The 26,589-nt window shown below is 51.0% G+C and overlaps 1 protein-coding gene across 3 annotated transcripts in view; it reads right to left on the bottom strand.

The window, feature by feature from the left end:
* The window catches only part of KIRREL3 (kirre like nephrin family adhesion molecule 3), a 563,766-nt gene that overhangs the window by 36,483 nt on the left and 500,694 nt on the right, over positions 1-26,589 (bottom strand). For all 3 annotated transcript variants that reach the window (XM_033098048.1, XM_033098046.1, XM_033098047.1), the window contains exon 5: positions 7,545-7,702. In XM_033098048.1, the coding sequence (XP_032953939.1) occupies positions 7,545-7,702 (158 nt within the window). The remainder of the gene's footprint in view (positions 1-7,544; positions 7,703-26,589) is intronic.

A 26,589-nucleotide genomic window follows, 5' to 3' on the forward strand; every position in this document is an offset into this window, starting at 1 on the left:
CTTGAGAGCTGAGAGGTAGTTAGTGTGATCTCCACTTGAAGGTGGGGACAGTAGAGCCACTCGGTAGCGTCCACGGTCCCCGAGCTAGTCAGCAGCACCGGGTAGGCTGCAGGAACCGCTCTCTGCGTCCCCAGGCCGGTGTGGCCCTTCTCAGCCGGGGCAGAGCTTGTGGCCTGCGCACCAGCACAGGACCCGAGCCTCTGTGTAGCTCAGCGCCTCCTGCACAGACAAAGCCAGTCACTGGGGAGCAGCCCCAGGGCCCGGTGCTGAACTGCAGGTCCACACAGGGGCCCGCCTGGGGGGTGGGTGGGGGTGGCTTAGGTCCTGGCGAGGCCCCAGCAGAGGGCCCTGGCTTTGCGGCAGACCTCCTGCATCTATAAATACCGTAGCCGAGCAATAATAGAACAATTTCCTGGATGGAAATGAGACCTGGGTGAGGTATGAAGACCTGGGTGAGGTAATGGGGGTGGGGGGAGGAGGGGCGGGAAGTCCGCGCTGTTACCCCTCCCTTTACGTCTTCGTCGTGTTAACAACGCGTATTTAGTTAAAACGGACCGTGCCTGCTGCCCCTGCACTGATCTGCTCTTGGCCGTGGAGGGGCCGTCTGGGTGCTGCTGGGAGGGGAGCAGGAGGCCCGAGATCCTAATTAGGCTCCGGGACTGCCTCCCTCCTCCCTGAACCCAGGGTGTTCCTCTGCCTCACAATGATGATTAATGACTTCTTTACTGTGTCCGGGAACGTGCTTTTCTGGGAAACAAAAATTCTGGTTCAAGTTGTTTGTTCCACCTAATTAGAAAAAAGTGAGATATGTTCATTAAACAAGGGGAGAGCGAGGGGAGGGCAGGCGCCTGTCTCCGGCTCCCATAGGAGGCTCCCCGCTCCCTAGACCCTGGGCGGGGTCTGCAGGCCTGGCCGTGGGACGTCCTCAGAGGAAGGCCGAACGTGGCCAGCGAGGTTGGCAGAGCCCGAAAGGTGAAAAAGCTGGGCCTTGGCGGGCGGCTGGGTAGCTTGCCTGCTCCAGCCAGCGTTTGGCCTCCCTCTTCTCTCACCCTGGTTTTCCTCCTTTCCTCATTCCTTCCTCATCTCCTCACTTCTCCTTTCTTCTTTCTCTTTTCATTTCATTCATTCCTCTTACAAATCTCTCCTTTTCTCACATGCAAACGAAGCCTTTGGACTCTGTGACCTTGACAGCCCAGGTGAGGTCAAACGATCTGTCTTCTGCTGATTGTTGTCAGTGCCCCACTTTGCTTTTCCTCCCAGCTCCTTCCCCCCTTGTTTCATCACTGAACTTGGCTCGGAGGACAAGGCCTGGGCCCCACTCTGGCTGTCCGACCTCCCTCCCCCTCCTCCCTGAACCCAGGCTTCAGAAGCCTTCACTATCATGCAGATCAGCTTATCCATTGGATTATTCATGGTGAGTCTCTAGTCTGGGGCCATCACTCCAAGGCCTGGGGTAATCTTCCCTCCAGCTTGGTGGCCCAGTGTGCTGCCAGATCCCAGCCCGGGCTGCCCCATGTGACCCTGATAGCAGCTCCTGCAGGTCCGCTAAGACCCAGCCCACCTGTGTGTGCAGATACGGACCAGGGCAGGGTGTATACAGGACAGGTGCACAGGAGTGACCGTCCCAGAGCAGCAGCCTTCCTGGATGGGCTCCCACCCTGCTTGTGTGTGTGTGTCCGTGGGCCTCTGTCCACTACCTGCTTCCAAGGAGCTTTCCTGACTGTCCCAGTGGCTGTGTGAGGCCTGAGGCTCATCTCTAAACCCCGTCTGCCCTGGTGCTGCTTCCTGTCTGTGCCCCACCACCCACTCCTGAGGGTAGGCACTTGGCATTCAATCGGCCATGGTCCTGGAGGCTGGGCTGGCTGGAAACAGAATGCATCCTGTGTGCAGCTGTTCAGTGCACGCAGCAGTGGCTGCTGGGCTGTTTCCAAAGCTCCCAGGGTCTCAGTTGGGCCGTGGAAAGCCAGGCTGAACCCAAGAGATGAGAGGCCTGGTGGTGCCTGCGTGGGGACCCCTGTAAAGGAGGAAGGAGGTTTGGAGGGAATGCAATGGGTGGGGCCCCAACTCCTCCGGCTCTAAATGGGAGATACTCATTGATATGCAAACAGCCTGGAAAGGCTTTGAGTGAGACCTGATTGCCTGGCAACAGGGCCCCTCTCCCCTCTCCCCTCCTCACTCACCTCCCCTTCTCCCCTCCTCACTCACCTCCCCTAACCACTGTCTTTTTCTTTTTTTTTCTTTTTTTTTTAATTATCTCTCTGCTTCCCTTTTTTATAGCTGCCTGGGGAATCCACTGAGGCCTGTTGTCATGTCGCTTGGATAGTCACTCGGATAGGGACATAAGGGAAGGTGGAGACCTGCACAGTGCCATTTGCGCAGACCCTGCATCCTCAGGGGTCCCCTCTCTTGTGCCCTGGGGCCAGGAGTGATGTCTTTCACAAAAGAGGCCAAGATGACTGGCAGCAGGCACTGCACTGGGCAGAGACTCCAGGCCTCTGAGATGGAGAATGGGATGGGGGTGTTAGGATGACTGGTGGGGAGACAGTGCACAGCGGAGAGGGCCTCGTGGGTTGGAAATGGGCCTCAGGGAGTATTCCAGAACCCCTCGTAGCATGGGCCCAATGAGGTCCACTGTCCTGGTGGTTGCTGGGAGGGTGGCCCCTGGGGCAGGCAGCAGCCTGCAGTTGGAAGACGCAGAAAGGAGGGTACAGGGCGGCAAGGTCTGACAATTAAGTTTGCGAACTTGTTGCAAGGATGTTGCTAACCTTTTTTCATATCAGAGGGATTATTCATTATGAATTCGTACCAACTGGACAAGCAGTTAACCAAGTTTACTATTTGGAAGTGCTGAAAAGGCTGTGAGGAAAAGTTAGACGACCTGAAATTTTTGCCAACAATTCATGGCTCTTGCATCATGACAAGGCTCCAGCTCACATGGCACTATCTGTGAGGGGGTTTTTAGCCAGTAAACAAATAACTGTATTGGAACACCCTCCCTACTCACCTGATCTGGCCCCCAATGACTTCTTTCTTTACCCAAAGATAGAGGAAATATTGAAAGGAAGACATTTTGATGACATTCAGGACATCAAGGGGAATATGACAACAGCTATGACGGCCATTCCAGAAAAAGAGTTCCAAAATTGCTTTGAAGGGTGGACTAGGCACTGGCGTCAGTGCATAGCTTCCCAAGGGGAGCACTTCCAAGGTGACCATAGTGATATTCAGCAATGAGGTCTGTAGCACTTTTTCTAGGATGAGTTCGCGAACTTAATTGTTAGACCTTCGTATACATGACTGTGTGTCCTAAGACCCAGGGCCCCTTCCACCTGTCCCCACATCAGGGGCAAGTCCTCATCCCCTTAGCCTGGCAGCTGCTGGGAAGCAGCAGATGGAGCAGGACACTGGCTCTCTGGGAAGATATCTCTTCGGGCTCAGCCCATACTGTCTTCCCTCCTCTGCCTCAGCCTATCCTGCTTCCCCTGGTTTCTGTATTTGCTGGTTCTCCAGGTGAATGCCATGTGGCCTCCGTTCTGGCACCAGGCCCAGAGAAGATGGCCCAGGTAGGAAGAGGACTCGGAGGAAGGCCTTGCCGATGGCTCCCATGCTTCTGCAGCCGGACACCTGCTGGGATCCTTGGGCACTCACCCAAGCACCCAGGCCACGAGGGCTCTGGTGGCAGTGTGTCTAAGGTGAGGCACCACCACCTGTGCTGGGTGATTGTCTTCCTAGGGCAAGGGACCTGGCAATCCTGTCATGCCATCCTCAATCCTATCGGCTCATCCATCCCCTGCTGGCCACACAGTGAAATAACAGAAAGAATGTTCCACAAAACCTGGGCCGCTGTCTGTGTGACTTCTGGGGAAGGAGAACTCGGGTGGGTAAGGCAGGGCTCTGGGATGAGGGACCCAATAATACTAGCTAACATGTGTGAAGCCCTGACTCTATGCCAGGCTCTTTACAGAGTGCTTTCGGGACATAATTCCCTTTAAGTCTCATAGCAGTCTGAACAGGTGTCTATGGTTATCATCATCCCATTTTGCAGCTGGGAAAACTGAGGCAGAGGGCATAAATTACCGTAATATGTGATGGATCTCAGGTTGAACCCAGGTATTAGGACCATAGGCCGTGTTCTGTAAGACACTGACTTTCTCATCTAGGGAAAGTGGGTGGCAAGAGGGCCCGTGAGGATCAAGGGAGGGGACAGGCAGTGATCCTAACACCCCTGTGGGTAATGAGCTCACTCTGCCAGGCACTCGTCTCATTCAAGCCTCACAATCATCCTTTGAAGCAGGCGTTGTTGTCACTCCAATCGTATAAATGGGGACACTCAGGCACAACAAGGTTAGGTAACTTGCCCACAGAGCCAGAAGGTGGCACAGCCAGGATTCAGACCGAGGCTGCCCCGCTCCCGGTCTCACAGGCTTAACCACCCACCGCGTGACAATACTGAGGGCTTCAGACCTGGGGCTGTCAGGGCTGTCCTTCAGGGTCTTTTCCGGGGACCTGGGCCCCCCGACTATGTGTATGCTTGTGTGTCCTCTCACGCTCTGTCTCTGTCTCAGCTGCGTGCCCAGCCCTCCTTATGCCTGGCCTGTCTGGGCCGCTCTGCCTTCGGGACATCAGAAGTGCCCGTGTGAATGGTCCCTGCAGTCCAGGGGAAGGAGGGGGCAGCAGAGGGGTGGACTCTGACAGCCCTGCTAGACCAGCCGCCCTTCTCCGTGTGCTCTAAGTCAGGCACAGAGCTTGGCAGAGCTGGTAGGCAACTGTTATGGACTGAATTGTGTCCCCCCAGCATTCATATGGTGAAGCCCTGACCCCCCGGTGTGAGTATATGTAGAGTAGAGATCAGCCCGTGGGAGAGGTAGGTAAGGTTAAACGAGGTCATAGAGCGGGGCCCTTATCCAATAGGATCGGCGCCCTGACAGGGGAAAGGCCGTGTGAGGACACCGTAAGAAGGTACCATCAACAAGCCAGAAAGAGGGGTCTCACTACAAACCAACCCTGCTGGCACCTTGAGCTTGGACTTCCAGCCTCCAGAACTGTGAGAAAATAAATGTCTCTTGTTTAATCCACCAGTCTGTGTGGAATCTTGTTTTGGCAGCCCTGGCCTACTAATACAGAGTATCCAATCCAACCCCTTTGTTTTACATATGAGGAAACTGAGGTCCAGGGAATGACTTTCCTGGGGTTACACAGAGCAGGGACTGGAACCCAGGCCCTCGCTGCTTGCTGCTGTCATTCCTGTCAGAGGCCAGCAGAAGCCTGAACAGGGTTGGGTGGGCAGAGGGTGGAGTGTGACCTCCCTGCTGTGGTTTGCAGTAGCATAGTGCCAGGCCAGGGGGCAAGATGGCCCTTGGACAGGGCCAGCAAGGTGACTCTGACCTTTCTCTGCACCAGATGGGAGCATGTCCTCCGTGGGACATAAGCCTTGGCAGGGGCCAGGCTGGCCCAGTTTCAGGGAGGGATTGGACAGCTGCCCAGACTGGAAGGAACACACCTTTCCTTCCTTTTCATCATTGTGTGGAGGGTACACTCCCTGGGTCATATTTTTGTATTTCATAACTCAAAGGGGAGGCTCCCGCCCAGGACTTGAGTGAGGGCCTTATCTCTCAATCCGCAGCTTCCCCTTGCATGGAGTTGTGCTGGAGGGAAGGCATTTGTCCTGGGTTCTGGCACCAGGCTCTGGGTTGGGGCCGGGGGCCGGGGACCAGGGGTCAGGGGCCAGGCTTCAATCAGCAGTCCTGTGGCTGGCTGGCTCCTTGGCAGATGGTCATCTTTGGACAGGAAGGATACAGCCTCAGAGAAGGAAAAGGCTGCCTCACACCCTTCATTGATGGTGAAAGCCCCGCTTATCCTCCAGGGCTCCAGAAGAGGAGCCAGGGCTGGGCTGGAAGTTGGAAGCAGATCATACACCTCCCCTCTCTCAGGCCAAGGAGGCCACAGGAAAGGAGAATGGGGTTTGGGAGGCCTGAACCTCTATCTTCAGAGCCCGGGGGTGCTGGCTTGCGCCAGGCCCTGGTCCAACCTCTGAGCAGCTGCCCATCTCTGTCTGAGGCCAGAGAGGCGCATGGGAAGGAGACTGCGGTTTCTGCCCATTTGTCAGCTGGGCAAGGCAGTTACTCCCTCAGTAGGCCTCGGTTTCCTGTCTGTAGGTCAGGGAGTTAGACTGGCTATCCTCCCAGGTCCCGCTCATCTATAGGCTCTGTGGTACAGGGATCCTGTCTACAACTCCTCACAGGTCCCTTGAGTGGAGTTTGGTGGGCGCTGTTTTAAAATGTACCTGGGCTTTTGTTTTTTTTTTCAGGTGGGGTGAGGCTAACAGATCAGGAGACGACTGCCGTTGAAAAGGTAGTACAGCACCCAAGAAGAAGGGGCACAGCATGCCACACAAGGCCACATGGGGCAGCACCAGGGCCAGTCAGGAGGCGGAGGGAACAGGGGAGAAAGCGTGGACACGAGCCCCTATTATGGTTTCCATGGGGATGAATGGAGGAGGCAGGTAAGCAGTTGAACAGGTTTAGGATTGGATAGTTTGAATAATTTCCGCAGGCTCTAGACTCTGTGGGTGGTATCTAGTTGTCTAGTATCTGGCCCTGGGGTTATTCAGGGCTGAGGGCTGCAGGAGCCTGAGAAAGGTGGTGGTGAGGGCATGGGCCCAGGACTGTTTGGTTTGCGTATCAAAGCTGTGTTCTCAGCTTGTCTCCAGGAATTAGCTAAACCTGGGAGGGGCAGTTCCTCCACACTACAAGGCCCCCAGATGTCAAAGCACCACACAATATAGAAAAGAAACAACATGACTGATACAGCGGCCAATTCAGGGCACCTTGTGCGAATTAGGAACAACTGTCCTTGTGAACAGGTAGAGCACGGCACAGGGCTTGGTGAGGGGTGGTGGGCTGGGTTTCGGCCCTCTGTGGCCCCAGAGCCAAGTACCTGGGACAGGGACGCACCTAAACAGCCTTCATTGACAGCCCTGGAAAGGTGACCAGATTTAACAGAAATACAGGAACACTTAGTTAAATTTAAATTTCAGATATAAAATGAGTAATGTCTTAGTGTAAGTATGACCCATACGTATGCACCATGCAATGTTTGGGACATACGCGGACTTGTACTGAAAAGTTAATTTGCTGTTTACCTGAAATTCAAATGTAACTGGGTATCCTGTATTTTACCTGTCACCCCTGGGCTCTGGCCATCTCTGTTCTCAGTCCCCTCCTCTGACCATACTTTATTCTTAGGGCCTTCCCCAAGCCCAGCAATTACCCCAGGAAAGAGAGAGAGAGAGAGAGGAAGAGAGACAGCTGCAACAGCCAGAGATAGGAAGAAAAGGTCGGATGATAGAGCCATTGCATGAGAGAAAAAAAGTGACAGAGAGAGAAAGATACAGAGAGACAGAGAAACAATGAGGGAGACACAAAAAGCAACCGAAGAACACACACATATAGAGCAAGAGCTGCGAGAGTTGGGGAGAGCCGGGCCCCCATGCAGCTCCCACCCCTCCTTCTGCCCCCACCTGTCTTTCTGTCCCCAGGCCTCACCTTGGAGTAGGTGGCCCCATTGATGACCTCTCCCTTCCTCAACCAGATGATTGAAGCTGCGGGCTTGGCGTTGTCTGCATGGCAGGTGAGATTGAGGGGGTCCCCTGCCCGCAGGCTGATCACGGGCCCCCCCAGGATGACGGGGTCATCTGGCGGCACTGTGGGGAGAGGAAGAAAGAGTTCAGGCTGAGGGCACCCTGTCCCTCTGGCCAGGCGGGCAGGCTGGGCTGGCGGATTTTATTGGGCGGATGACAAACAATGATTATCATACTTTAATACAACGTATAATCCTCTTGTATTATAACCATAGTAGCAACAACAGCGATAATCCCGCACGTGAGCATTGCGTGTTTATGTGCAGAAGGTATTCTGTCTTCCTCTCATCCTCTGGTCACAAGGAGCTTGTGAGGGCAGGGCACGCCCTCAAACAATAGCTGTAGTTTCTTTCTTTCTTCTTCTTCCTCCTCCTCGTCCTCTTCTTCCTCCTCCTCCTCCTTCCCCTTCTCTTTCCTCCTCCTCCTCTTCCTCTTCCTCTTGTCCTTCTCCTCCTTCCTCCTCCCTCCTCCCTCTGCCTTCTTCCTCCTCCTTCCTCTTTTTTTTTTTTTTTTTAACACAGCACTGTCACAGCTGTTGTCTGATTTAATCCTCATGACAATCTTGTTAGGTAAACATTATTATTATCACAATTACACACATCCAGAAACCGAGGCTCAGCAGGGTTCAATGACTTGTTCAAGGTCACACTTCAAGTGAGTGGCAGAACCAGGGCTGGAAGCCAGGCCCCTTTCCTCTCAGGGCACAGGCGACAGGCAACCCTTCAAGGCTGAGACAGCATTTCAGAGGGCTGTGCAACCCCTGGCATCTCCTTAGCACTTAATTCTTCCAGAGTGGCTCCAGCTCCCTCACCCCAGAGTCAGAATGAATGTCTCCTGCCCGGTTCTTCCACTATACTTTGGGGTAGCATGGTCTGAGACTTGTGGCTCCTGCTGAGAGACGGGGAGTGCCAGGAGGAGAGGGGCATCTCCCACAGACCCAGCACAGGTCCCGGTGCCTCCCCGGTGGAAGCTCCATAAACATTTGCTAACTCCAATGGAGTCACCCCTTTGATTTCCACGACTACTATGGGATGTGAGGTGGGCAGTTATGATAACAGATGACCATCATTCGGAGAAGAGGCCCAGAGACGGTAAGCGACCGCCCAAAGTCGCAGAGCCTCTTCTGACGTTAGTGCTTGTGGACACATGAAGGGTGTCAGGCCTCTATTGCTCTCTACCTCTCCTGCCTGGACAAGCCACAGAAGGGGCAGGGCTCCCTGGAAACCACCTGAGCAACCCCTGCTCTTCCTCCCCCACAGAGGGGCTGGGTCAGTCAGTGCTGGAGACTTGGGAAAGGCTGACTGCATGTTTGCCAGCGCATGATGAAGGGGTAATTGGCTGAGGAGCTGGAGTCCTAGCACAAAGGGCCTGCTTTGCCCAGTTGCTACAGAAAGTCTTTTCACCCAGGCTCTGCGCAAGCTTCTGTGCTTGTGAGTTTGGGAAGATGGCCACAGCAGCTCCAGACTGCTCCAGGCTGGTCCTCATCGAATAGGCTATGCCTTCCAGCCCCTTCCCCCCCCACCCCCGCCCCCCGCCAGGACCCCTCCCTCAACCTGCCTGACTTCCCTCCTCTTCCCAGGGCCTCCCAGCATCTGGGACTGCAATCGGGCTCCTCAGGGAACTCCAGGAGGCTCTGGAGCACACTTTCAGCCATTGGCTCTGCCCTCGTTTCCTGCCTTAGGGAGGCCTGGTTCAGAACTACAGCCCACTGAGTGCCAACCCCCAAGTTTCTATTTCCTGAGGAAAAACAAACCCTCAGGGATTCCAAGATGACATCTGTAGCCCCAGGACTCCACCAGTGACCCTGGCCCAGGAAGTCAGCCTCATCCAACCCTGCCCAGCCTCCTGGGGTGGGGGTGGGGGGTTGGGCGCAGGCAGATGGTGGGTGTGGGCTGGACGCCCACCCCACCCACTCTGTACCCCCTCATTAGTTCCTGAGGCCTCCTGGGTGCTGGTGTGGCCTGAGAAAAAGGAGGCTAATGAGGGCTTTCCATAAATGGGGGTGGGCGTGCCCGTTGCTGCTGAGGGAATTTTATCCCAGCAGGGAAGGCTGGGGCTGGGGCTCCTGCCCCCTTTCTTTTGCTGTGGCAGCTTTCTCCTCATGAGGTGTCCGGGATGGAGGTGCTCCAGCTGAGTTTGCTGAGGGCCAGGAAAACTGGAAAGAACCACTCGAAGCTTCAGGAATAGAATAAACAAGCCCAGTGATGCGGTATCGTGGAAAGTGCCCTATGTCAGAGGCTGAAGCCATGAAGGCAGCCAGTCCCTTCTCCTGGTTTTACTTCCTCAGATACAAAATGTGAAAGTTCAACAGGTGACCTGGAAATTTCCCTCCGGCACTGACATTCACTGGGTCTGGGACAACCCTAGCTGCCTATTTCAATCTTCCGGGGGAGGTTTTAAAAATCAAGGCCACACACTGACCAACTACGCCCAATCTCTGGAGATGGACCCCAGGCCTCAGGCGTTTTTAAAGTTCCCAGAGGATTCCAGTGGGTGACCAGGTTTGAGAACCAACTATCTCTGGGCCTTTGCTCAGGTACCTGACTCCCGTGACCATAGTGTGGAGACTGAGGAGGTCTTGGCGTAAAACGACAGTGAGGGGCAGAGTCCTTCCTTCCCGCTCTTCTAGTGCTGTTGGGAACCCTGGATTAAGGGAGCGGAGATGAAGGGAGAGGGGCTTGCAACCGTGCTGCCCGGGTACTCAGGCGCACACATATCCTCTCTCTCACACACACACGCACACACACACACACACCCGTCCTCAGAATGCGTCCTGATTACATCTTCCCAAATAAGTGGTTATCATGCCGGTTATTCATGTAGCTATGCATTATTGATTGGCCTTCGCCTGGTTGCACACCAGATGGGGTAGGAGGGGGTGCGGATGGGGCTGGGGTGTGTGGGGTGGGGTGGGTGAGGAGGGAGGATGTTTGTTGGGGGCCGCAGGCTGAATAGAAATCAACAGTCGCTCTGGCAGCTGCAGCTCCGATGGAAGGGATGGGGGCAACTCCTTACCTCTCCACTGAGGCTGGGGCCCAGAGCCCGTGTGCTGGGCGGGGAGAAAGTCGGGAGCAGCCCGAGCCTGGAGATGCATTATTCATGCACCCCTCACAGGATTGGTTATTATCCTGAACCACTATAGAGTTTGGTCTCCTAATTTTTAATCACAGGGAAGGTGGAAGCCTTAGCCTTTTGTGATTAATCTGGAGATAAAATTAGTTGACTGTTTCGGTGCTGTGCTTGTTATCAGTCAGAAAAGAATGCATTAACTGTTGGGTGACTGAGGTCTGGCAGCGACCTTAGTGGGTCCTGGGCAGAGCCGATCTCCAGAGCTGGGAGCCAGCCAAGGGAGGCCGTGACCCTGCCTCAGACGGGCCAGCGCGTGTTAGAGTGCAGCCCTGGCTGGCTCCTCGGCACTGCTTATGAAAGCAACAGATTATGCGAATCGAGGTGCCACGTGGCTGGCTCTTTGCAATTGACTTTCCCATCATGCAGGATTTGGGCAGGCAGCTGGGGGGCTCTTTCCCTGCTCTGCCCTGCCTCCCCATCAGTCCTGCGGGCTGTGCCACTCACAGGGGTGGGCAACATGGGGCACCACACCCGCGTCTCTCCCTGTGCGGGAGGGAGCCCCTGAGCTTTGGGTGAGGGGGCGCCTCTGGAGACGTGGAGCAGGGAGACACAGTCCAGTTCTGTGTTCACAGAAAGGAAACTGAGCAGGAGTGGCTGCCCCGCGTTACATGAGTGAGGGCAGAGGAGCATAGGCCTGGGCCTGGGGAGCACACCCTGACTCCACCTGGAGGTAAAGCCGTCATCAGTTTTATGTGCTAAGGTTTTTTATACTGTTGTACAGAAGTAAGAGATTCTGTGGCTCCCAGCTGTATGGAACCAGTGCTCAGCGCCATCACTATGTCTAAGAGGTGCTCCATGGTCAGAAGGCCTTCTGCACTAGAGCCCATGCTATGGGTGACCATCTGACTATCCTTCCCACAGGACATCGGCTGGACAGACAGCAAAGCTGAGCTGAGGTCAGAAGGTTTCCATCCCACCCTGGACCTGCCCATGGCCTCTGTGCCCGTTGGCGGCATGGTGTCAAGCTCATTGACTTGTTGGTCCTGGTTTGCCGGGTCAGCCAACCCTGTCTGAACAAGCTGGGAAAGTTCTCTGGGAGCCAGGATATGGGTGGCGCCACAGGAGCTTTCTCCACATTATTTCAGATGCTCCAGGAGCCCAGATGGTTGGTCCCACGGATGGCTGGTCGGGGCACCAAACCAGACACGGAAGGTGATGTTGCCCACTGGGAGCTGGAGAGGTGCAGGAGGCCAGCTGGTCCACCCTCCTGCCCCCAGGAAGCAGGGTGGAGCACCGTGCAGACGCTAAGCTCTTTGCGGGGCCAGACTGGGTCTCCTTCAACTTCTGCATAATGCATTCTGCACAAAGCTACCAGAGTGGTCGATTAAAAACATGAATTCGGTTGTGTCACTGCTCTGCTATAAACCTTGCAACATTACCTAGAACATAATTTAAACTGCAAATGCCTGCGCGAGCCCTGACCTGCCTCTGGGACCCGAGTCTCTTCCACACATGCCTCACCACCACGCCCACCCGTGGCCTTTCTCTTTGCTGAACAAGCCAAGCCCATCCTGGCACGGGGCCTTGCCCTGGCTCTGCTTTGTCTGCAGTGCTCTTTTCTGTTGGCTTTTTCCTGTCAATAAGGGCACAGCTTAAATGCCACATCCTCAGCGAGGCCGAGGTAATAGCCCTCAACTCCTTTCCATCACACTACCCACTTTATTTTCTTCATCACTGAATTCATACTGTTTGTCTCCCCTTACTAGAAAGGAGGCTCCCTCCCTGACAACAAAAGAAGACCCTGTCTGTCGTAATCACTTCGGTATCCTTGTGTCTAGATCAGTGCCTGACACAGCAGGTGCTCAATAAATATTTGTCGAATGAATAAATGGAAGATCCCTGGATTGCGGTTTCTCATGCGCATTTCCCTCTGAGGTCAGCACTTTTTATAGTGTGTGTGTGTGTGTGTGTGTGTGTGTGTGTGTGTGTGTGTGTGTGTGTGTGTAGTTGGGGGTGGTGGATGATGAGTGTTGTGGAGGTGGGCAAAGAGGAGGAGGAACCTTTTGGCCCTCACTGGGACAGCTGTGTAGGTAGGAACTCTCTGCGGTGTGACATTGGGGGACTGGCTGCTTCCTGCCATTTCTGGGGAGAGGAAGCCTGGGCGCGGCGGGTGTGGTGGTAGTGGTGAGGGTGCTTCTCAGCCCGTTTTCTTGGTAGCATCAGTCCTCTTGATTGAGAAGGGACCCCAGTCTGATTTGTTTGGATCACAGGCTGGGAAGAAGGCTAAGCATGATGACAGATCAGAGATACCTGGCTGAGGTGATAGGAGCAGGTTAGCTGCTGGCACTGCTTTTCTTTGCTGTTAGGCACCAGCGTTCAGCCCCAGGCTCCAGGGATTTGGGCAGGGCTGGGGAGTGGGCTGAGGTCAAGCTGGGCGTGCAGGGCTGACTGGAGTGGGAGGAGGGCATTCAGGGGCATCCGGCTCATCCTGACCAGCACCTCTCACACCTTCAGAAGCTTCCTTCATCTCAATGTCCCAGCTGCCGTCCTGCCCAGCCAGCTTTTCTATCCTCTGTCTCTCCTTCTCTCCTGACCTTCTCCTTCCACTTCTTTCATTCAGCCTCTTCCATGTCAGAGTCTGGGCATATAATGCTGTGTTTCTCCAAAAGTAAGACCTAGCCGGACAATCAGCTCTAATGCATTTTTTGGAGCAAAAATTAATATATTTTTTTAATTTTACTATAAGACCAGGTCTTTAATATAATATAATAAATATAATATAATACCAGGGCTTATATTAATTTTTGCTCCAAAAGACGCATTAGAGCTGATTGCCCGGCTAGGTCTTATTTTCGGGGAAACACGGTGGTTGGGAAAACCAGACTCGGCCTGCCCTCTTGGAGACCTTTGTCACACAGTGTGTGCCCGGGATGGACCTGCAGCACCACATCACCCGGGAACTTGTTATAAATGCAGTCACTAGTGCTCTTCCTCAGGACCTCCTGAATCGGGCTCGGCATTGAACAAAGACCCCAGGTAATTTGTATTACCTCAGTGTGTGAGGAGCACTGCTCTAGAGAGTCCTTAGAAATAATTACAGTCTGCTAAGTGCTTTGAAGGACAGGCTCGCTGGACGATGAGAGCACAGACGGTGGCCCTTCAGCCCTCTGTTAGCGCCATTTCCTCTGCGACTTCCTGGGTGAGCTTAGAGAAAGGGCCTAGGTGGCTCACCGGATGCTGGGTTTGCAGTTAGCCATCTTGTTGTATAACAGGTTCCTTTGCACAGGGCGTTTCTTTGACTAGGAATGCCGGAGTTCTCTTTCCCCTTCTCCCGGGTCTCTGTTCCCCAGCCTTCAAGACTTAGCTAAGGACCTAGCCCAGTACATGAGGCTTTTCCAGAATCTCCTGTTAAACCAAGGGACTTTTGTCTACGATCCCATAGTATTCTGGGCATTGTCTGTCTCAATAGCTAACCTGTTTTATGGCAATGACTTGCACATGTTTGTCTCTACCCTAGACTCCAACCTCACTTTCCTTGGCCTCTATCAGCCGGTGTAGCACCTGCCACACAAGGGATATCCCGCGTTATGTTTGCTGAGCAAAACCTGGCTTGAGTCCATTACTTTACAAGCGGTCTGATTGTGAGCAAGTTATACAATGACAACCACAGCCCTGTTATCTGGAAAGTGGGGTAATAAAGGTACCTGCAGTGTTAGCATGAGAATTACTTTTTATGATATGAAGATTGCAGAGAGAACTTTATCAAGGGCTATACAAATAGAATGACAGTGTTCTTGCTGTGGGAAAGGCACTGTGCCAAAGGCCCTCTTGTTTTATTCTCAATTTCCTTCATAACAGGAACGCTTGGGATCTCCATTTTATAGATTAGGAAACTGAGGCTCAGAGAGGGCAAAGTACTTGGCTAAGATAACACAGGTTTGTTTGACCCTGTAATTTGTTCCACTAAAGTTAGGGCAGCTCAAAGGAGGCCCTAGAAGCTGCAGCAGTCCTTAATGGCTCTTTCCATCACCCCTTCTGCCTGCATCCTACTGAGACAGGCTCTGTCTATGCCTGTGGCATTCAGACCCGCACTTCCCTTCCCCAACCTGTTTCAGAGGGCGACGGAGCAGGGGCCTAGCTCAAAGTTGGTGCTTGAGAGAAGTCTGCTACGGGAGTGGACAAATGACGTTTGCCGTTCAGATCCAGTCCTTGCTCGCATTTGGCGTGCTGTCGGACTTCTTCGACACCTGGAATTCCAGCCTTGGATCTTCACACATACAGATGCGCCACCTACTGGCCAAAGCGCACAACTGAAGCATGTCAAGACTGGCCCCGTGTTGTATGGATGACTGGGCTCATTCCCTTGAAAGATGATGGGCAGATTGCTGGGGCTTAGAAGTCTGGTGCTCTTTCTCCTTGGGAAAGTACAAGTCTCTCTCCTTTTCCCGTGTCCCGTCCTTCCCAGACTCCCCACGGGTAATTCGTGCTGCCCTGCCTGGCTTAGTTTCTCCTCCTGCCCATATCCTGTGTCCCTGAGAGTGAGGCGGCCATTGCTGCAGAAGCACACGTGAGCCCAGCTGACCCCACCTGGAGCCGAGTTGAGCCATCTCAGCTGAGTTCAGCCAAATCGCTGACTCGGAATCGTTACATTTGGCATGGTTTCTTATGCAGCAAAAGCAAACTGATGTACTCAGTAATAACGTACTGTCTGCCGACTGCCCGAATCGCTGGGCTTCTGTAATCTCAGAACGGCATCCACAGTATCCGCTCTGTCCCTGCCACTCCAATCCTTTCCACCTCCATGACGGCCAGGTGACTATTCTGGCAGCTCAGTTTCTGACACTCACTGTTTCGTTGGCTCCTCACTGCACCAGGATGAAACCCAATTCCTCAGGATGGAGAACAGTCAAGGATCTCTAAAGCTAGGTCTTCTCTCTCCAGCTCTTTCTCCCATGCTAGAGTTGGACCGATCTGTTCACCTCCCGGCAAGGATAGCCTGCCCTTCTAGAACTAGGTGCATTTGCGTGACGTTCTCTCTGCGGGGGAATTCCTGACCTCGAGTCTTAATGGGCTGGAATCCCATCCTCTCTATTGTCTCCTCTGATCTTTTTCTGTATTAGTTTCTGGTGCACGAAACAACATTATGATTAGACATTTACACCCTTCCCAAAGTGATAACCCCCCAAGTCTACGACCCATCTGACATCATATATAGCTATTACAGTACCATTGACTATATTCAATGACTATATTCCCTATGCTGTACTTTACATCCTGCGACCATATATATATATATATATATATATATATATATCTTTATAGTTGACATTCAATATTATTCTACATCAGGTTCAGTTATATAGTGCAGTGGTCAGATGTCTATAAAATCTATGAAGTGATGCCCCCGATAAGTCCAGTACCCACCCTACATATCTTTACAACATTACTGGTTATAGTCCTCATACTGTATTTCACATCCCCGTGACTGTTCTGTGACTACCAATTTGCACTTTCTAATCCCTTCACCTTCTCCCCCATCCCCCAAGCCCCAACCCCGCTTCTTAACTTGGCCTGGTTAACTCTGGTTTATTCTTTAAGACCGTCACCTTCTCCAGGAAACCCTCTTTCATTCTCAGCCCCTCCCTTCCCTTGTGCAGTCTCTGCTCTGCCCTAAAACCCTGTGCCACCTCCATGAGCTCATGTGGCCCTCGGTGCCATTGCCATGGGCTGCGCCACCCGCATGAGTTCCTGGAGGGCTGGTCCTTGCCAGGTTCTTCTTTCTAGCCCAGCAGTTAGCATGGTGTCCGGCCCACAGTGAGGGCTTAATATATATTTGTTGCCTGGCATCTTGCCTTATCCACTGGATTGGAAGCCAATTCCGCCCTGCTCCCCTAGCCCTGTGCTGGGCCTCTCCGCACAGTCCACGTGCACTGATCTGTGGGCCTGTCTCCGATTCCCCACATTCTGGAGTAGGAGGCTCCATGTCTCTTTGCATTTTCCCCTGCCTACCTAGCACAGTACCTTGGACGTGGTGACAAGAAAACGACAACAACAGTGATTGGAATAATAGCTAACATTGATACAGGGCTAATGATACTTCCAGAACTTACAGTACTATAAAAATCATCATTTAATCCTCACAACAACCCTATATAAGGTAGATGTAATTATTATGCATATTTTAGAGATGGGGAAACTGAGGCACCGATTGGTTAAGTGACTTGCGCAAATCAGCACCAGATTACACGTGAAGTAGCTGGCTTCAGTCGCTTGCTCTGTGGCCCAGCCTCAGCCTCCCCAGATGTCATGGCACCGCCTTGTCTCAAAGCACTGATGATGAGGAGGCCGGGGAGGCAGGATGGCCAGGGGCCTTCTAGGGAGGAGGGGTCAGGGTGGTGCGGGGAGGACAAGGGGACAGATGCTGTCAGGGACAAAGTCAAACAAAATCGCTTGTTTCCCCCCTCAAATTAGGAAGGGCAAACATTCTGTTTATTTGTGATTAAACCTTGGGAAAGGGTCTGAGCCGCCTTATCAGCGAGGAGCTGTTTGCGAGGAGAAGGATGTTTCATTAATACTGAGCAGACAAATAAATCACAGGATGTATGCAGAGCAGAGGGAGGGAGGGGGACAGCGATGGCAGGGAGGGGCAGACAACGGATTCCACACAAGTGTGTGTGTGTGTGTGTGTGTGTGTGTGCGCGCGCGCGCACACGTGTGTATGCCTTTCTATGCCTCTGTGTGCCTGTGTGTGTGTCCACACGAGTCCTGGCTCTGGGTGCTGGCGGGTGGTGTGTGACCAGCGTGTGGAGAGCACATGTAGGGGCCTGAGGTAGCCCCCCACTTTGGTGGCCAGAGGGAGAAACCAGCTAGGAAAGGGGGACTTGGGAAAGCAGCAGCAAAAGGAACAGCGTGGAGTGGGGAGCGTGTGGGGCTGTAGGGCGGGCAGGGGTGGGGGAGGACAAGCAGAGGGTGTGGGTGGCCCCCTTGGGTCAGCTGGGAGGTAGGTTGTCCTGCTGAGGAAGGGATTTGCTCCTTTCTCCAGCTCATCTCCTGTGCAGATGGCCACAGGACAGTGTGAGAGCGCTTCTTAGGCGTGTTCGCAGGAATAACTGGCGCATACCCGCCTCACGGTGCCTTGCAAATCTCTTCAGTTAGTTCTGACCTTGACTTGATTTTGGGGTTCTCCTGAGCAGCATGGCTGGGCCTGGGGGAGAAGCTGAGCATGGTGGCATGGGCTGCCATTTACTTGTTTTTCTCTTCTTTTTTTAATTGAATTATAATTGACATATAGTATTATATTAGTTTCAGGTGTACAGCCTAGTGAGTCGATGTTTTTATGCATTACAAAATGATCACCACAGTAAGTCTAGTTACCATCTGTCACCCTACAAAGTTATTACAATATTATTGAATCTGTTCCCTGTGCTGTACATTACCTCCCTGTGACTTATTTGCTTTATAACTGCAAGTTTGTACCTCTTAATCCCCTTCTCCTATTTCGCCCCCCCATTTAACTTATGTAAACTTCACAGTGACCTCATGCTGTGGGCCCTTGATGTCCTTATTTTACAGATGGGGAAACTGAGCTATAGAATGGCCAACCCAATTGAGGCCAGTCACACAAGCTGTCAGTGGTGGAATCAGGCCCCTGGCTCAGGCCCACTGCTAACCTCGGCGCCACAGGCCACATGGCAGTGAGAACCTGTCTCCGTGTCCTGTATGACTTTCCCAGCTCTAAGGCAGCCATCCTGACCCAGCAGAAGACCGGCAGGACTCAGGGTGTCTGGCTGGTCCCAGAAATAGAAAGCAGAACTGAGATGCTTGGTTTTACTATGGACTCCCTGTCTGGCCGTGAACCTCCTGGAGGAGCGTGGTGGTTTTGGATAGGGAGGGGAAGGAGTTCAGGGGAAACTAGTGTCTCTGGGAGCCTCAGAAGTCTACGCAGAAACTGAGGGTGTGGGCAAAGCGTCACCCCATTAGAGGGTTTAGAAAATAAACATAGAAAATTCCAATCATTCGCTTCTAAAATGAAAGATTAGGAACACTACTATTTTGCATTATGAAAACATATGAGGTTGGACAATTAGGTTCGCGAACTTATCTTAGAAAAAGTGCTACACACCTCATTGCTGAATATCACTACAGTCACCTTTGAAGTACTCCCCTTGGGAAGCTCTGCACCGACGACGCCAGCGCCTAGTCCACCCATCAAAGTGATTTCGGAACTCTTTTTCTGGAATGGCCATCAGAGCTGTTGTTGTATTACCCTTGATGTCCTGAATGTCATCAAACTGTCTTCCTTTCAATATTTCCTTTATCTTCAGGTAAAGAAAGAAGTCATTGGGGGCCAGATCAGGTGAGTAGGGAGGGTGTTCCAATACAGTTATTTGTTTACTGGCTAAAAACTCCCTCACAGACAGTGCTGTGTGAGCTGGTGCATTGTCGTGACGTAAAAACCATGAATTATTGGTGAAAAGTTCAGGTCATCTAACTTATTCATGTAGCCTTTTCAGTACTTCCAAATAGTAAACCTGGTTAACTGTCCAGCTGGTACAAATTCATAATGAACAATCCCTCTGATATAAAAAAAGTTTAACAACATCATTGTAATAAGTTCGTGAACTTAATTGTCAGAACTCGTACATTTGTTCCACACGGTAGCTGAGTGAAGGTGAGACGGGAAGACGGAGGAGGAGACAGAGCAGAGACCTTGAGAGAAGTGCTGGGAGGGAATACATAAGGGAAGACAGGCAAAGAGGAAAAGAGACAGAGCCAAGCGAGGGGCAAGTCACCCCTGGGACAAAGAGCAGTGGGGGGAAAAATCTGTGTCTCTCAGGGGAGAATTGGAACCCCCACGGCAGTGTGCCAGGGACAGGAAGAAGCCAAGTATCATCTCAGGCCTCTTGCCACAAAAATTAATTTCAGGGAATCTCAGAAAACCTCCACATGTACCTTTCAACTTTATACAAATCTTCCTAGCCCACTGTTTGCCAGAATCCTGAGAGGAAAAATCAAATTCTTTTTCTGATCTGAGCCCTTTTTGAAAAAGTACAAGCCTCTAACTTTGAAAAAGGGCACACTTTTGGAATTCATTAGAAAAAAGTGTTTTAACATTTATCTATAGTTTGGAATTACAGTTATTTTTGAAATCTCCTATCTTCCTCATTTTTTCGCAGAGAGAGAGAGAGAGAGAGAGAGAGAGAGAGAGATCATATTTCTCCTCAGAAGCTGGTGCATTTCACTTGATATAGAGAGGGTACATTTTATAGGTAAATAATCCCACTTTACAATCTTTCAGAATGTTGCAATGGAAGATGTGAAAAGGTTGCTGCCTCTTTGCAACTAGAGGGCTTCACTCAGAGAAATTAAATGCGTGCAGCCTGTGCAGGGCTCTGGTGGGGGCTGTCGCAGGTTGGGGTTTTGCAAGCTGACTCTGAGACAGAGATCAGAGGAAATGTAGTGGGGCAGCTGCTCAGGACCACCCCTGATAGTAGTGAAGGAAGTAGGATTGGACAGAGAAGCTATCTGAACCCTGACGGCGGTTTGGGAAAGTCTCAGCAGATCCTACAGGGAGCTGTGAAGCTGGGATGGGCCTTAGGGATGTCCCATTCCGGGGCAGGGGATGGCTTTTCTATCCTGTGGGGACCAGTCACTGGAAGTGGGCTTCCTCCTTTTAGCCACAGGTAGTCCCCAGAGGGACTCACCATAGCACTGGCTGTCTCCAACACCCCAGCCACTGAGGGAGTGTCTTTCTGTCCTTTTGTCTTGAAAGGGAATCCGGGTGGCGCATCACAGCACCCACAGTCGGGGCGGTGCTCGTGGCCTCCTCTCCCAGAAGGTCCTTTTTTTCTCATTACTATTGAGGTGAGGTAGGGGGTGTGGTTTTGGCGCCAGGATGCTCTATGTCAGAATATAGCCCCTTAGGGGAAGAGCTTGGGTATTTGGCAAGGAGAAGATCCTAGCCCTACTATGTGCTCTGGTCCCTATTCAACGAGGCAGGGAAGGACTCCCTCTCTGCCTCTGGTCATCCCCATAGCTGGTGTTTGCTTGTGTCGATGGGCCTGGGTTTGGGGCTTCCCAACCCCTGCATCTCTAGCCCAGGGCAGGGGTGTCAGGGGGATGAGGAAAGAGCATAGACTCTGCTCTCAGACAGACCTGGGAACCACCTCACAGGGTGACCGTGGACAAGTTTCTAAACCTTCCTGAGCTTTTCAGTTTTCTCATCTGTACAGTGGAGCTAACGCAGGCTTCGTAGGGTGCAGGACTGGATGAACGTCTGAACAGTGTTAGATGTAGCAGGTGCTCCCTCGTCGTAGCAGCGAGCTGGGTCTGCGCTAAGAGGAAGGGTGCTGCTGAAGGGCCTCCTGCCGTCGCTCCTGTCATGTAGGCTGCTCCCCTGGGTTAAGGCAGAGTGTCAAGAAAGGTCAAGTCTGATACATGATTCACAGATAGTTCCTCCTATTACGTAGGTCGCCTTTTCATTGTGTCGATTGTTTCTTTGCTCTGCAGAAGCTTTTTAGTTTGATGTCCCAATAGCTAACTTTTTGCTTTTGTGGTGTGTGCTTTTGGTGTCATATCCCGGACATCTCTGCCAAGATTAATGTCAAGGGGTTGTTCTTCTATGTTTTCTTCTAGGAGCTTTAGGATTTGAAGTCTTATGCTTAAACTCTTTAATCCATTTTGAGTTAATTTTTGTGAGTAGTGTAAATGAGGGTCCAGTTTCATTCGTTTGCATGTTTTCATCCAGTTTTCCCAACACCATTTGTTGAAGAGCCTGTCCTTTCCTCATTGAAATATCTTGGCTGTCTTGTCAAATATTAGTTGACTGTATATTTGTGGGTTTATTTGTGGTCTCTATTCCATTCCATTGATCCATGTGTCTACTTTTTTGTTTTTGTTTTTACAGAACTTTATTGGGGAACTGTGTGTACTTCCAGGACTTTTTTCCAAGTCAAGTTGTTGTCCTTTCAATCTTAGTTGTGGAGGGTGCCGTTCAGCTTCAAGTTGTTGTCCTTTCAGTCTTAGTTGTGGAGGGCGCAACTCAGCTCCAGGTCCAGTTGCCGTTGCTAGTTGCAGGGGGCACAGCCCACCATCCCTTGTGGGACTCGAGGAATCGAACTGGCAACCTTGTGGTTGAGAGTCTGCGCTCCAACCAACTGAGCCATCTGGGAGGCACCTCAGCTCAAGGTGCCGTGTTCAATCTTAGTTGCAGGGGTGGAGCCCACCATCCCTTGCGGGACTTGAGGAATTGAACTGGCAACCTTGTGGTTGAGAGCCCACTGGCCCATGTGGGAATCGAACTGGCAGCCTTCAGAGTTAGGTGCATGGAGCTCTAACCGCCTGAGCCACCGGGCAGGCCCCCATATAGCTATTTTTATGCCAATATCATACTCTTTTGATTACTATACCTTTGTAATATAGTTTAAAATCAGGCAGTGTGATGCCTTTGGCTTTGTTCTTTTTTTTTTCAGGATTGCTTTGGCTATTTGGGATCTTTTGTGGCTTCATACAAATTTTAGGATCTTCTTCGTTCTCATAGCTGAATAGCATCTATATCTAAATCTATCTCATCTATATCTATATCTATATCTATATCTATACCTATACCAATACCTATACCTATATCTATATCTATACCTATACCAATACCTATACCTATATCTATATCTATACCTATAGCAATATCTATACCTATATCTATATCTATATCTATATCTATATCATCTATATCTCTCTGTATATATACTGGGGGTGCCAAAAAATGTATATACATTTTAAGAGATGTTAGCTATGTTCAAGCAGTAGTTCACTGTAATCTGAAGTGTCTGGATGCTGATGGTAACCACTTTGAGCACCTCTTGTCATTGCAGAAGTCAAAAGTGACTTGTATTCTTCTTTTGTTATTGGTATATACTGAGTATTACAATTTTAATAGTTTTTTCCTTTCTTAAAATGTGTATATGTTTTTTGGGCACCATATATACATATCTTCTTTATCCATTCATCTGTTAAATATACATAGGTTGTTTCCATATTGTGGCTATTATGAATAAGGTTGCAATGAAAATGGGAGTGCAGATATTTCTATGGGATTCTTATTTCAATTCCTTTGGATATATACCATAGAAGTGAGATTGCTGGGTCATATGGTAGTTCTATTTTTAATTTTTTCAGGAGCCTCCATACTGTTTTCTGTAGTGGCTGCACCAAGTTACATTCCCACCAACAGTGCACAAGGGTTTCCTTTTTCTCCACATCCTCACCAATTCTTGCTATCCCATGTCTTGTTGATGATAGCCATTCTAACGGGTGTGAGGTGGTATCTCACTGTGGTTTTGATGTGTATTTCTCTAATGATTAGTGATATTGAGCACCTTTTCATGTATCTGCTGGCCATTTATATGTCTTTTTTAGAAAACTGTCTATTCAGTTCCTCTGCCCATTTAAAAATCAGGTTTTTTTTTTTTTTTTTTTTGCTGAGTTTTATGAGTTCTTTATAAGTTTTAGATACGGAAAAAGAAGATGTGGTACATATCTACAATGGAATACATCCTGCTATGAGAAACAAGGAAATCCTGCCATTTATGACAACTTGGACGGACCTTGAGGGCATTGTGCTAAGCGAAATAAGTCAGACAGAGAAGGAGAAATAGCATATGATATCATTTGTACGTGGAATCTAAAAAAGCTGATCTCAGAGAAATAATCAGCAGAATGGTGGTTACCAGGGGCTGGGGCGTGGGGGAAATGAGATATTGGTCAAAGGGTACAAACTTCCAGTTATAAGATGAAGAAGACCTGGGGATCTAACATATAGCATGGTGATTATAGCTAATAATACTGTATTATATACTCAAATGTCGCCAATAGAGTAGATCTTAAATGTTCTCACCACACACACACACACACACACACACACACACACACACACAAGAAAGAAACGGTAATTATGGGATGGGATGTAGGTGTTGGCTAATGCAATGGTGGTAATCATTTTGCAATATAAAAGTGTATCAAATCAACACTTTTATACCTTAAACAGACACAGTGTTGTATGTCAAGTATATCTCAATAAAGCTGGGGAAAAAAGAAAACTCAAACCAAATGTTAATTTGCAATGTAAGGAAAGCAACATGGAAATAGCCATGGTGTCTCACGGTGACAATGCCATGCATAACCTTAATCAGATTTTCCCAGAATGCCACACAGGGCAGGCAAGCTGGGGCAGGGGACAAAACTGGTTGGGGACTGGCCTGGGATGGAGAAGGATGCTCCCCAGCCATTCCTAATGTTTATACTAATCTTCCACTTCAAAATATAAATGATCGCAAGCCTACTAGGTGCCAAGCGTGCTGGGTTCTCTCCCCACAGTTACCCCATTGGATAGTTACTCTCACGGCCCTAGGATGTGGATGGCGAAGGGCTGTTCCATGAGGAATCAAAGCTGAGTGTCTCAGGCCTCAGAGCTTTTCAGTGGAAGAATGAGAGTTTAATCTCACCTTCCTGATTTCAAGACAAGGGTCCTTTCCACTTGATTACTCCCCAGTAGAGGCTGGGCAGCCTGGTGTGGGTTGAGGGCTCGGGGTACCCACAGCCACACAGTGAAGGCCCCCGACCCCAGGTGGTGGCCTCATGGGCCAGCTGTCCACTAGCCCTGATTCTGACACAAAGACTTTGTGTCCTTCGAGGCTGGCCCCCACACGCTCCCACTCTGACAGCCTGGGGCCCACTTTGGCCCCTTCACCCTTTGGGGAAGGCAGATCCTGATGGGACCCTCGGTGTGTTGTCATCACCCAGAATGAGCAATCCCACTTACTAGTGTGTGGCCTGGACCTCAACTGGAAGATCAGTTCTTTTTGTTCCAAGTTTGAGTGATCATTTCTGACAGAGAAGGATGCTTCCTTTTCCTTTGGCCAGGCTTGGTAAGGCTGGCCCTCATTTAGGTACTGTGAGGGCAGCGTGGGTCCTCTCCGTTACCACCAACCTCCACATCTGCCATGTGCAACCCTGTGCAAGGTTCTCTCCCTCCAGTTCCCTCAATGCGTAGTTACCGTGACTGCCCTAGGAGGGGGGTGGGGAGGGGCTGCTCTATCTTCCTGGAATGTCCATCCTTTCCTTTCTGACTACAGACACATACACAATATTTAGGCTTTGCTCAGAAGCGTCCTCTGACCTCCACTAGACTGACTGAGCATCAGAGGGCAGGGACTAGTCTCGTCCACTTTTGTGTCCCGGTGCCCAACATGGCACCTCAGCCAATGCTCTGCTTCGCCCCTGCAGAGTTCACTACATGGGACTCAGGGTGGCTGGTTGGGGGTGACTTCTGGGAGGAGCAGCCCTGTCGTATTCCTCCTGTCTTCCTGCCCCAGCTGACAGCTGGTGCAGTGCTGGGGCTCAACAGATGAAGAGTTGAATAAATGGGCGAAGGGTAAGAAGGGACGCCTACAGGAGGAGAGGTGGGTGGGACACACAAACCTTCCAGATGGAGATGCTTTGAGGTTGGCCAGATCGGAAAACACTAGGAAGTATCAAGTATGTTATGTTCCAGAAGTTTCCTTCTGGCCGTACTAGCACACCATTGGATTCACAGGCCAGTTTTGGAAGTGGCTGTTTCTGGGGCTCCTAAGTGCCTTGCTGATTCAGAGGTGGCTACAGGTATTGGATCACTGAGCTTGGGCCCAGGCAGCTGGCATCCCCCCAGCATTCCTGAGATCTTGGACAAGTCTCTCATGCTCTGCACTCACCACTCTCCACCCTCAACCACCCCTTTTTCTGGGACCCACCAGCCAGGCCTAGAACCCTTGTATCCTTAATCACCTCCCTTCTTTTTGCTGTCTCCCCTCCAAGGCTTCCCTTCCCCTTCGATTAGCAATTGAGTCACCTGGAAAGTGTTCTGGGCATGGTCGATGTTCTATAAAAAGAGACGAGACAGCACCGAGTTGCTGTGAGTGTCCTGGGATCAGCCTGAGTCAGAATACATGGTTTCAGCTCAGATCTGCATCACTGTTACTGTGCAGGAATCTGGGGGTGTAAGTGCTGCATATATTGGTCTAAACGCAAACGTGTCACTAGGGAGCGGCCCATCAGCTGCTCTGAGGAGTGGATGGGGTGAGGTGCTCAATGCTGGTTGGAAGTGAAATGTATTAGGTATGTCTTAAAGCCAATCAGTTCACCGTGATAGGCATTAAAGTTCGTGGCCAGAGGCCTGGATAATCTAAACCTGGTGTATAATTGAAAATATCATTTGCATTTGACTTTGGAACACATTGTGTGTGTGTGTGTGTGTGTGTGTGTGTGTGTGTGTGTGTGTATGCGGGGGAGGAAAGGCAGCTTTACTCTTTGCATATTTATTTTAGACTTCCATTAGAGTTAATTTGCATGCACTGGACACAGCCCTGGGAGAGGTGGACAGAGCTTTCTCGTCATTAAGCAGTCCTCAGCCTGGACTTGTTCACGAGGGCGGTCATTGGAAATGTCCAGGCCTGCATCCCACAGGTGCTCGGAGTTCCTCGGGGCTCAGATGCCGCCTCAGTGACATGCCACTGGGGCCTCCCATTTATTAGTCTTGGATGAGTTAATTAGTTCTCCAAGCCTGTGCCTTCATCACTTATGGGAGGAGTAATAATACTTACTCTAAGGGTTAGTGAGCTGATTATATGAGATGGCGTACGTAAACCCCTGGAATTATTTATTATTAATATAATTATTAATGCTCATGCCCTTCCTTCTCTCTCCTCCCTCTTGGTCTCCCAAAGAATCGTTCTGCCTCCTGCATCCCTGGCCAGACAGTAGTCTGGGGGTCTGGGAGGCCAAACAAAGCCAGGAATAGTCCTTGGGGTCAGATAGGAAGACCCCCGCTTTCTCCTGGAGCCTGAGGTTGG

The sequence above is a fragment of the Rhinolophus ferrumequinum genome, chromosome 25 (genome assembly GCF_004115265.2).
Source record: "Rhinolophus ferrumequinum isolate MPI-CBG mRhiFer1 chromosome 25, mRhiFer1_v1.p, whole genome shotgun sequence".
NCBI classification, from domain to species: domain Eukaryota; kingdom Metazoa; phylum Chordata; class Mammalia; order Chiroptera; family Rhinolophidae; genus Rhinolophus; species Rhinolophus ferrumequinum.